The sequence below is a fragment of the Lepidochelys kempii genome, chromosome 3 (genome assembly GCF_965140265.1).
Source record: "Lepidochelys kempii isolate rLepKem1 chromosome 3, rLepKem1.hap2, whole genome shotgun sequence".
Lineage (NCBI taxonomy): Eukaryota > Metazoa > Chordata > Testudines > Cheloniidae > Lepidochelys > Lepidochelys kempii.
Window position 1 is genome coordinate 144,987,502 of NC_133258.1, and position 12,741 is coordinate 145,000,242.

At 40.4% G+C, this 12,741-nt stretch overlaps 1 protein-coding gene and 1 long non-coding RNA gene across 4 annotated transcripts in view; one reads left to right on the plus strand and one right to left on the minus strand.

Moving 5' to 3' along the window:
- LOC140909329 (uncharacterized) overlaps positions 1-12,741 on the minus strand; it is a 119,093-nt gene that overhangs the window by 8,525 nt on the left and 97,827 nt on the right. The gene's annotated exons all lie outside the window — the stretch shown is intronic.
- The window catches only part of LOC140909328 (visual pigment-like receptor peropsin), a 43,855-nt gene that overhangs the window by 3,947 nt on the left and 27,167 nt on the right, over positions 1-12,741 (plus strand). Inside the window, exon 2 of the mRNA XM_073338371.1 lies at positions 6,942-7,147. Within this exon, the coding sequence (XP_073194472.1) occupies positions 6,942-7,147 (206 nt within the window). The remainder of the gene's footprint in view (positions 1-6,941; positions 7,148-12,741) is intronic.

Below are 12,741 nucleotides of genomic sequence, written 5' to 3' on the forward strand. Positions count from 1 at the left end.
TCCATGTAATCTCCACACAGTCAAAACAAAATGTAAGACCTATTTCTTTGACCTGTCCTTCCCACAGAAAAACCCCTCAAAACAAAACAACTACACAAAAATTCAAACCCCAGAGAAAATTAACAAACAAACCAATTCCTGAAAATAGGACCTTAATCTTAATCTTGATCTTAAACATGAAAGGGTAGGGTGAAAAGCAGGTTAGAAACTTTTCGGATCTGGAATAGTTTTTAATGACAACTCTGCCATTCCTATCCTAGATCATTTTTAAACAATGTGTTTTAATTTTACTTCTTGGGCAAACCTCTTCCAATATGTTTGTTTGTAAGCCGTCTCCTTCCTCAACAACAAAATCCAAACAAAAAGCAATCTATAATCGTGGAAAAGCATAGTCAGAAAAAAAAATAAAAATAATTGTGTTCTGACCTCTAGAAAGGACTACTTCCAAACACAAAAACAATGCCATTTAACCTATGATTGAAAAAAGCAGGGCTATAGCACGGTACCCTTAAATTGACTTGGTCCTGTTTATACAGGCAAAACCACAATGAATTACAATACAATTGGAGCATAACCTCATTCCATGGCATTCTTATAAATGTAGCATACTCAGAACCATTCTGAGCCACATGGGAGATTTTCTCTTTCTATTCCTGTTCCTTGAGCCAATGATTCATAAAGTCTCTCAGTGTATAAGGCCGTAGTCTACCTGAGCAGAATTTTAGAGTAGCATTCCCTGTAACCTACAGTTTTGCTTCTTTCTTGTCATGAACAAAAGGGCATATTTAGTACACAATTCCTCTAGTGCATCAGTAATTTGTCTTAATTCATGGCCTCTCCAAATTTAGCTACCCAATCCAATTTCTGCCCCAAACAGCAGGTCATTTGCCTCTGATAACAGTAGTGTCAATTTTGCCAGCTGAGCCTGACACTTCACTTTTACTGTCTTTCCCCCATTAGTTCCAACTGGTGCGCTGTCTGTGTTTATAGTGCCATATTGATGGGTTGCAATATGAATTTGCTAACTCTACTCCTACACAGTTTTTCATAAATAAGGGGACCGCAATAGTCCCAGTCTGGGTGTTGAGAAGTCTAAGGGTAGAGGAGGAGGTGTTCTGTTCTGGCTTGGCATGAAGACTGCCACCGGAAGATATGATAGCCAAGTGTGAAATCTGCTCCCAAGAGCTTGCAATCTAGGAAGCGTGACTATGTTGTTGTTTTTCTGATGTCTTTCAGAGACCCTGACAGTGTTCTCCTTTCTTTTCACAAATGCAATCTCATGTTTTTTCTAAAAAAAAAAAACAAAAAAAACCACCATCTGTCCCAGCTTTGTTTCCAAGTTTGTTATGTCTGCAGTAAAGAGGTTGAGGATGATTTTATTTATTTGTTGTTTGTTAGCTTTTGTTTTATTATGCAGCTTGCTCCAGCAAAGAGCAATCTGAATCAGGATGTGTGATGAGTGTGACAGGATGTTCTGGTTTATTTCAATAAGAGCATCAACAAAACTCTCCCGCAGCAGATTGAGTTCAGTCAGTGAATGAAAGATAGCACAAACATGACATCCTCAGAACAGATTGTCATTGCCAGAATAATGCTGACATCAAGTTATGAGCAGCTTTAGAGACCTGATTAATGCTTACTGGAGTGTCACATACATGGCAGCAAAAGTAAACTATTTTTAAAATGCTGCCATTTTGATCTAGGCTAGCGTAAAATGTTGGCCTTTTTGAAGATTCATAGATTCCAAGGCCAGAAGAGCATCTAGTCTGAACTCTTATATAGCGCAGGCCATAGAAGTTCCTCAGAATACTTCCTAAAGCATATCTCTCAAGCATCCAATCTCAACTTAATTTGTCTAGCTTCAGCTTCCAGCCATTGGATTGTGTTACACCATTCTCTGCTAGACTGAAGAGTCCATTATTAAATATTTGTTCCCTATGTAGAGACTTATAGATTGTAAGCAAGTCACCCCTTAACCTTCTCTTTAAGACAAATAGATTGAGCTCTTTGAATCTATCATTATAGGGCATGTTTTCTAATTCTTTAATCATTCTCTTGGCTCTTCTCTGAACTCTCTTCAATTTATCAACATCCGTCTTAAATTGTAGGCACCAGAAATGGACATCTTATTCCAGCAGTGGTTGCAGCAGTGCAAAATATAGAGGTAAAATAACCTCTACTCCTACTTGAGAGACCCCTGTTTATACATTCTTTGATTGCATTAGCTCTTTTGGCCACAGTGTCACACTGGGACCTCATGGTCTGCTGATTATCCACCATGCCCCCCATGTAAGAACATAAAATGGCCATACTGGGTCAGATCAATGGTCCATCTAGCCCAGTATCCTGTCTTCCGACAGGTGCTTCAGAGGGGATGAACAGAACCGGTAATTGTTAAGTGATCCATCCCCTGTCACCCATTCTCAGCCTCTGGCAAACAATCTTTTTCAGAGTCACTGCTTCCCAGGATAGATCCCCCTATCCTGTACGTGTAGCCTAAATTTTTGTTCCTACATTTATATTTAGCCATATTAAAACACATGTTGTTTGCTTGTGCCTAGTTTTCCAGGAAATCTGAGTGCTCTGAATCAGTGATCTGTCCTCTTAATTATTTACCAGTTCCCCAGTTTTTTGTCGTCTAAAAACTTTATCAGTGATGATTTCATGTTTTCTTCTAGATCATTGATAAAAATGTTAAATAGCATAGAGCCAAGAACTGAGCCCTATGCGACCGCACTGGAAATACACCTGTTCAAAGATGATTCTCTGTTCACAGTTACATGTTGAGCTCTATCAGTTAGCCAGTTTTTAATCCATTTAATGTATGCCTTGTTAATTTTATATCATTCTAGTTTTTTAATCAAAATGTTGTATGGTACCAAATCAAACTCTTTATAGAAGTCTAAGTATATTACATCAACACTACTTTCATCAACTGTACTTGAAATCTCATCAAAAAAGGGTGTCAAGTTAGTTTGACAGGACCTATTTCCATAAACTCATGTTGATTTGCATTAATTACATTTTACCTTCCTTTAATTCTTTATTAATCAAGTCCCATATCAGCTGCTCCATTATCTTCCCTGGAATCAATGTCAGGCTAACAGGTCTATAATTTCCTGAGTCATTGTGTTTACCCTTCTAAAAAATTGATACATTAGCTTTCTTCCAGTCTTCTGGAACTTCTCCAGTGCTCCAAAACTTTTTGAAAATTATGAGCTCCTTAGCTAGCTCTTTTAAAACTCTTGGATGTAAATTATCTTAACCTACTGATTTAAAAATGTGTAACTTTAGTAGCTCTGTTTGACATCCTCCTGAGAGACCGGCCATAGATTTCTTCTGATGTCACTTTGCTTCCTTTATCAATTTTCTACAGTTCCTAACTTCTGATTTATATTGATCACTAGCAAATTCCTCTTTATTTTCTCGCTCTTAGCCAGTTTCTGATCTATTGCAGAGCTTTGCCCCTCACTCCAGGACTCCTCTGTTTTTTTAAGTAGCCTCTTGTGAGGGCATTTGTGAACGGCCTTTTGAAAGTTGAAATAAATTATGTCAACTGGTTCTCCTTTATCCACTATTTTATTGACTCACCACACGGGAATACAAGTACCTCTTAGTTGTTCATGTACCAGATGTTTCTTTCCATGCTCTTTCCTCAAATGTGATCTATCCTGATATATGTGCCATCTGCAAAGCAATTGGGGGGAATTCCCCCCAATGTCACAGATGGTGAAGCCCTTGCTTTTCTTTTTCACTATATTGCATTTTGTCCTTTATTGATCCTCTTCTAAATTGTTTTGTAAACTAAACTATTTGTATTGGTTTATGTACATAATAGTCTGTGACTTTAAAAAGGCACATCAATGATGATACAGGGTTCAGTGTTGCATGCTCAATGGTCTGGTAATGTATACAATTTTAACAGATCCTTGGTAGCGGGAATTCTTTGCTGTTACATGCAAAAACACCAGATGGCGCTTGTTTCTGGAGTATTTTTATGAGGGTGTCACTGCTTGCCTTAGAATTTGATGTAATTAGAATAACTTCCCTTCAGTTTGTTGCTCAGTACATTAACACATTCAAATTGCAAGCCACTTCACACATCTCAAATGTTCGACGCAGCAGAGAAAGCTTGTCTGCTTGCTTCTAGTAAAATCAACTCCCTCCACCTGTGGCTGTGCCATGCACAAGGTTGCTCTGTAATTTCACTCACCAAGAAATGTCTGCATTTATTATAAAGTACCCCCATTACGCTCTCTCACACTATCATGCTCCAGATTTCTCTCTAGTTTCAAATCTGAGAAAGGTCTGTGTTTCTTCATGGGAACAGATCTCTTCCTCTCTCTCATTTAACTTCTCTTTTAACTGAAAATTCTCCTAATTCGCTGTGCTACAGAGGTAGTTCTGTATATTCCCAGCAAATGCACTGTGTGCAAATGAAATTTACATATTAATAGATTTTAAGGAAAACCCACCCATCCTCTCCAGTGCTATGGCAGCCTTTTAGCATAATGACTTTATGAACCACTGTTCAGGAACCTCTGTTCTGTAACATTTAAACATTCTCTATCAATTTGTATGTATACGGAAGTAATGAGTTACAAATCAAGGGCCAAATTCTACTCTTATTGAATTTGTGTCAGTCCAAAGTAATTCCATTGACTCACTCCGGTCTTCGGCTGCCCAGTGCTCTGGTGAATTCTGTGTTGTTGTAGAAGATACTTGTTAATTTTGCCCTTTATGGGTTGATGGCCCAAGCTGGTTAGCATTTTGGATCAAAGTAATAGGAAATCCTTTTTTGCCTCAGGAGTATCTTCCAAGTTAACTTGTCCTGACTTTAAATTGTTCATGCCATTAGTGAGATTTCACAATTAACACTGCAGAGCTAGACAGCTTTCTACAAGCCTTTAGGAAGATAGTCTGTCCCCTCATGTCCTTAATGTATTGATTCCCCACTTTGGGGGTGATTAGTGAGACTATTCAGGGATATTCTACAGCCCCTCTGCCCAAAAATTTCTTCAGAGCTCCATTTAGCAGTAAGCCTCCTAATACACAGATGGGTCCCATCTGCTGGCTGAATCTAATGTTGCAGGGTTTGATAAATCCTCTTTTGGAGCCTATGTAGGCAGTTTCTCAAGATTTTAACCCTTAAAACTGTTTCAAATAGCAATTGTCTGTGCTAACCAGGTTTCTGAGATGGCAGCCCTTGCTTTACAGAACCTATTTTTAATTTTCCATAAGGTAAATGACATTCCATGCAACTTGTGCCTGTGTGCTTTGAACCTGATCCCAAGCCTATTGAAACCAATGGAAAGACTCCTGCTGACTTCCTATAAGTTTTGGATCAGGCCCTTTGGCCCAAACTTAAAACCATGACGCTGTTCATTGTTGCAAAGTCTAAGGCCTAGATGCTCAGAGGTATCTAGGCAGCTAGCTCCCATTGATTCCAATGAGAACTAGGTGCCTAAATACATTTGAGGAGCTGGGCCTAAGTGATTTAGGGCTTATATACATGGGGACATCCAGGAAAGTTAATCTGAATTAACTAAAGGTGTGAATTTAAACCTCACTAAACCTCCAGAGCATCATACAGAATTGAAGTGGCCTTAATTTGGTTTTGTTTCATTTACTTCCAAAGTGAATTAAACGAAACAAATTAAGACAAATTTAATTCTGATTAACAGCAGCCACACAAGGATTTAATGTGGTTTAACTAACCTACTTCAAATTCACACCTTTAATTAATTAGAATGAACTTTTCTCCATGTCCCCATGTAGACAAGTCCTTAAATTTTCAAAAATGGCTTGGCATTTAGGAGCCTAAGTCATTGGGACATATGCTCCTAAGTGTTCCTAAGTGAAAATGAGTCTTAGCCATCCAAATCACTTAGGCCAGATTTTGGAAAATATTTAGGCACCTGACTCACAGGAGATAGAAACCTAAGTACCTTTAAAAATCTGGGATTTAGGCCTTGCAACACTGAGAGGAGCAATGCCTACATGCCTTTAAAAATCATGGTCTCTGTGCACAAGTGCCTGACTGATTTTTCACCAGATTCATAATTCCCTTCCTACCTTATGCTCTCCCCTTCCAACAAGACTGATGGCTGCTAGACATCACCACACCTTCAATATCAGAGGGGACACACAATTCTATCAAAACAGGGCTTTCCAGTTTCTGAGGGCTTGTTCATTTATTTGAGGTTGAAAGATAGGACACAAGGCCTTAAGAATATTATCTTCAAATGGATTAAAATGCGGCTTCCTGAACAGTATTCCAATCAGTATTCTTTGTCACAAGGAGATCACAGACTGTTCCATGAGAAGCAATTCCATCTTGCCAACTGAAAAGGGCAGCGGTTCTCTAGAACTGACTGGCAAAGCTGCTATGTGGTCATCTGCACACACTTTTACTAGCCATTATCAGGCAGATGGATATGGCATGCCTCTACAGCTGTAGCTTTTGGTAGAATTGTTCTCGTCTCTGTACTGGGAATGCTTTATGGATCCCATCTATTTAGAGACTTAATTTTTCTTTACCTGTGTATGGTTGTTCTTCAGTGGACAAGTGCATTGTTGCTATTCAGTTTTATTACCAGTTTCAGTGGTAGCCCTGTTAGTCTGTATCAGCAAAAAAAATGAGGAGTCCTTGTGGCACCTTAGAGACTAATAAATTTGCCACAAGGACTCCTTGTTTTTTTTTTCTCTTACCAGTGTTATTCAGAAGAAGGAAATTAAAAAGTGAAATGTACCTGGTTACTCAAGGAGACCTAGTACACAACACAGTGGAGTAAAAATGTTCGGGTTTGTTTGTTTTTAATGAAATAACCTGCCATTGTACTGTCCATCAATGTATGGGCGTCATGCATTTATATACCACACTGTTTCCTGATTTTTTGTTGTTTGTTTGTTTTTAATCTGACTTTCCATTTATTTTTCAGGATGGATGTCTTGGTTTGGAAACAGCATTGTGATTTTTGTACTCTATAAGCAGAGAGCTGTCGTGCAGCCCACGGATTATCTTACATTTAATCTGGCTGTATCAGACGCAAGTGTGTCTGTGTTTGGTTATTCCCGGGGGATTATTGCAATCTTCAATGTCTTTAGAGATGATGGATTCCTCATCACATCGATATGGACATGCCAGGTAGGAATGCATTATGTGGTGAATTATTTAATTAGACAAAATAAGTGGTGCTATTTCTGCATGCGTGCTGTCTATAAATAACCAGTCAGGCTTATAAGAGTGAAAATTAGTGGTGAATGACTTCCAATGGATCATAGTTCTGGTTTGGTTCAGAAAAGCATCCAAAAATGTGGGTGTTTCTCTAGATTTACCAGCCATGACCAGTTCCAAGTGATTTTCCACCCCAGAAATCCCTTTACCCAATAAACTGCTGAGACTACACTTAATGTTGTACTGCTCCTTATAGGTTCATTGTTAATTGGTATTGCTTATATTGCAGTAGTAGTGCCTAGAGGCCTCAGCCAGGATCTGTGCCCTGTTGTATTCGGCACTCTTCACTCATGCAATGAAAAGGTGGTCCTTGCTCCACAGAGCTAACAATCTAGCCTCCTCCAGCATCTTCAGGGGGTAATCAAGTGGGCTTGCATATTGCTACCCAGTACCTTTTGTTGTTGGGAATATTTGTGAAGCCCCGTGTTTATATTTTTTGTCTATTTTAACATCTTACAGTGCCAAGTTTATTGAACAGGTTGGGTAGGAGCTGCTCCAGTTGCAACTTGATTTCCCAGATGTCTTTGTTCCCTTCCAGTCTGATGATTTGCATGTGAGTTTGATATAGAAAGAATCTTGTTAACTATGGTTAATGGTCTCTTTCTATTGGTAGCCATTGGTAAGGGGTCCTTGCTGATTTTGTTATAACTATCAGCAGCCTTCGATACCACTGACCATGAGGTTTTATTGACTCGCCTATGAGACTTTACTGGACTGGCTTGAATAGCCCTTTTACTGTGTTTACTGTTCTCTGGGAGGGGCCAAATAATGGTAATGAGTACCTGTCGTCTTCCCATAGGGTCCTCAAATACAAGTTTCCATTTGCTCAGGAAAATAGTGAAACATTTTGTGTGATGGCTGCCATTTTTGCAGATACAAGGGACCTCCAGAGCTAAAAGCATGAGTCTCTACCGCTTGAGATAAAGAGCCAGCTGAGGCCAGACTCTGAGGCCAGACTCTGATCCTCTGCAACAGAGGGAGACACGTAACATATAGTGACCAATGGGTTACACATATACTGGATTGCAATATGTGAAGGACACTCAGATCTTCATGTGCTTTACACTGAACCCAGATACTGAAATCTCTTTGTTTTCACAATGTCTAACAGAAGTACAAATGTAACTAGTAGCTACTTGTTTTAGGCTCAGTCCATATAAGATGGCTGCAGTGGTGAAGGTATACTGTCTGGGAGTCATTGCTGCTCTTGCATGTCCAGGTGATAGTCGTGGCATTTAGTAATTTTTTTTTCATTTATGTCTGGCCCAGGGGTTTTTGGCTCGTCTTTTATCATGCAGACCTTGCCACAGTATTCCACACTTTTGTAACCTCTAACTACCAGAAGCTGGGAGTGGAAGATGGGATTGATTATTTCATAATTGCCCTGTGCTGTACACTCCCCTGGAAGTTCTGGTATGCACCACTCCTGGAAACAGGATATTGGACAGGATACAGGAAACCAGAGACAGTTTACGGGGATCATGGTCTTCATCCACTATGGCCTTTCTTATGTTCTTAAGGCTGTATTACTGTCATGTGCTTGACTTTGGGCTACCCTTGAAAAACACCTGGAAGCTTCAGTTTTGCACCACTTGAGTGGAGCAAGTTTCATTCTTCTAGAAAAGTCACTAGGTTGTCTCTTCCACCATTTGGGAGACCAAGGATTCTAACGTTGCTCAGATTTAATTTTTAATAGTTCAATTTTATTTAGCATCATTTCAATGCTATTAATAATGTTAGAAAGTTCAGCCTACCAGCTCTGCTTTTCTCCAGCTCTTGGAGGTCCTGGCCAAGTTACTCATTAAGGGCTGATCTACACTAAAGATGCAAGTTGACCTAAGTTATGCTACTTCACTGTCTCTCCCGCCGACTTACCTTACACTTCTTGGGTAGCTGGAGTACAGACGTCGATGGGAGAGTGCTCTGCCATCAACGTAGTGGGTCTTCACCAGACCCGCTAAATCAACCCTGCTGCATCGATCACAGCAGGGTTGATTTAGCCGTAAGTATAGACAAGCCCTAAGACTTTAAAGTTGGACACAATGGAACAAAGGGCACCACTTGGTCAAATGGAGTCTAGAGCAAAAATTATACATCTTGTGCCCTCATTATTTTGTTTGATATTCATTAAGGCTCTGACCCAGTAAAGCACTAAACCAGATGCTTAACTTAAGCACATGAGTAGTTCTGTCAAAGTCAATTTGTATCTAGGGGGAAAGCCTATTTGATTAACAGATTTTAAGACAGAAGGGACTGTTATGACCTAGTCTAACCTCCTGCATAACAAAGGCTATAGCATTTCATCAAGAAATTTCTGCACCAAGCCCATAACTTCTGGTTGAGCTACAGTGTATCTTTTAGAAAGACATCCAGTCTTGATTTAAAGATTTCAGGTGATAAATCTGCCACATCCCTAGGTAAGTTGTTCCAGTGGTTTATTACCCTCTCTGGAAATAATTTGTGCCTTATTTCTAGCCCAAATTTGTCTAACTTCAGCTTCCATTGGATCTTGTTACGCCTTGTTATGGCCTTGTCTGCGAGAATAAAGAATACAATCAGAAATGTTCTTCCTGTGCAGATACTGAGAAGACCATGATCAAGTCACGTCTGAAACTTCTCTTAGATAAACTAAACAGATTGAGGAAAAATGATGGGCAATATTATGGTATTTGTTAATTCTGTATTTTGTTATCTGGTAGTGGAAGGAGTGATGAAGAAAAGTGCTACATGGCCAGACAGACAAACCATTAATGGCTAGATTCTGCCATGCTTGCTCATGGTGAGCAGTACTTTATTCTAACATAGTCCGTTTTACAGATAAGGAAGTCAAGGCACAGACAAAGATGAAGTGACTTGCCCAGGATCACACAGGGAGTCTGGGACAAGAAGCAAAGACAGTCTCCTGACCTTCTGACTTGTGGTTCTAAGCCTTACTCACATCAGCATCCTTCCTCCCATTTAATTTTAAAGGCAGGAAGGTATAAATTCACATAATGTCTGTGGGGGTGGGGTTTTGTGTAGGCTTTCTTGCTTTACATCAAAATCTTTCAGTGATGAGTGTTAAGCCACATCTACACTACCTGCAGGATCGGCAGGTAGTGATCAATCTATTGGGGATAGATTTATCGTGTCTAGTGTAGACGCGATAAATCGATCCCCGATCATCCTGCTGTCGACTCCGGAATTCCACCTCAGTGAGAGGTGGAAGCGGAGTTGATGGGGGAGTGGTGGCCGTCCATCCCGCGCGGCGAGGATGCCAAGTAAGTGATTCTAAGTCGATCTAAGATATGTCGACTTCAGCTACGCTATTCTCGTAGCTGAAGTTGCGTAACTTAGATCGATCTCCCCCTTCCCCCCCCCCCCAGTGTAGACGACACCTTAGTGTAAAGGCTGTACAGATTTTTCTCCTAACCCTTAATCTAATACATTCTGCTTTATAAGATTCTGCTTAATATTACTGGGCCACATTGTACCCCTATGTGCAAACAACTCTGTAGGTCTGCTTCCTGGTGGGCTTTTTTTCTGCATTCTCCCATTAGAAGAAGGGTTTGGCTCCACCACCTCATCCCATTGAAGAAACCAGGAATCTATATCTGCATAGCTCCTGGGTATCCTCCAGGGCCATAGTGCCATCCTCCCAAAGTCCCTGCACCTCCACATTGGTATTCAACCCCCTGCTTCTCTGCCCTAGCACCCTGCAAACAGAGTTTCATTGGAGTCATGCTGTCATGATTGCAATTTAAAAGGGATTTCCCAACCCATAGCTTCCTCTATGACCCAGTCCAACCTCCCCCTGGTTCACCCGTGCAGATAAGGGCTTCTCAGGAAAGATAAAGCTAATACTGTCTTTGGCTGTTAACGTTCTTCCTGCAGTGACTGTGTTTGTCTCAGCAGGATCACACCCACTGCATCCTTTTGCCCCTAACTAATTTGCAGATCCCTGAACTCATGGACAGTAAAGCAGTCTAATAATTTTATTCATTAAAAATGGTGATTTGTCAAAACCGAAAGTGTTCGTGTAAACCAAAAGTGTTGGGTTGGACAAATTTCTTGACTCAAAAAATGTTGAGGTCAAGGTTTTGAAATGGTCAAAATGGCTCATTTCAGCATTTTTAGAATGAAAAATTCCAGTTTTGTTTAGAAATTTAAGCTAAGAAGACTGAAACAGAAAGGTTGAAATGAATTGGGAACTAAACGTTTTGAAATTATGGAAAGGAAAGGTTTCAATTGACCTGAAACAAGACAAAACAAATTGTTTTCTCAGGTCACTAATATTTTTGAGATTTTTACCTTTTTGTCCTGATTCAAGACAGGAAACATTTTTCAACTCTTGAAAATACTTGTGGGACAGGAAAAATGTTTTCTCCCCAGCTCTAATGGATGGTCTTGTGTGGGATTTGAGGGATGTAGGGGAAAGCTGACACGGCAGATGCTGACTCCCCAACCTGTCTTTCCCATGGCAAGAGGGAGATATGCATATGTAGGGCCCCCTTTGTGAGAAGGTGTTTAGGGTAAAATCTAGCTTATTGGCTATTTTCATTTACATTTGTGAGAAGGATTATACTTAATATAAGTGCGCACTGTGTGATGGAATCAAAAGCCCCTTTTCTATGTCTCTTTCTTTGTCTTGTCAGCTTTGCTGCAGAGGCGAGGAGGGAGTGGTGACAACAGTTGAGAGAAGCCCATTTTTACAGCTGGCGCCTGTTCCTACCTTTCACACTAAGTCACAGCCTGTCAAGGAGGCATGCTTTGCTCCTTTCTCCACAGGAGAGTTAACTTACCAGAAGACTACTGTTCTGATCTCAGCAAAATATTCTTGTTCTCCTTCAAAATATGTGCCCCTACATGTCGGTAGAAAGAGATTTTATCTAAAGAAAGCTAGTTGTTTTAGCAAAATTCCTCTATTTGCTTTCCATGCACATTCACAGCTGTCATTCTTGGGTGTGTTTTCAGAGAAATTATAGGAGAACTCTTTCATTTACTTTATTTAATGCACGGCTAAGAAGTCACCAATAAAACAAAAAGTGATACTGAAGCTGAAAAATTCAGATCCAGAATTTAAAGCATTTCAAATGTTGTGTTTGTTCAGAGGAAGGCTGGTGGTGGTGGTAGGAAATTAAAAGTGGACTCAGGAAATGTAGGTTCAATTCCCAGCTTTGTCACAGACTTCCTGAGCTTGGACTTGGGCAAATCGCTGAGGCTGAAATCCTGGCCCCACAGCAGTCAGTGGCACTTACAGCTCAGTGGGAGGGAGGGACTAAGTTGGATTTAAGCCACCTTTATGTCCTGCTGGACTGGACTGCTTGAGGGGGCTGGGAAAGACCTGGCATTGCTTGAACAGCCCTCGTCACTTGTCTATGCTATGGCAGCCTCCATGGGCTGCACTATGGGCCACAGAGCAGCCTGGAATCTCTACGGTGTGTCATGTTGCAACCCTGCCCCCAGCAACTCCTTCCATATGGCTTGTGAGAGGGTCCTCAGGAGGCAGCCTGTATATTCCACAG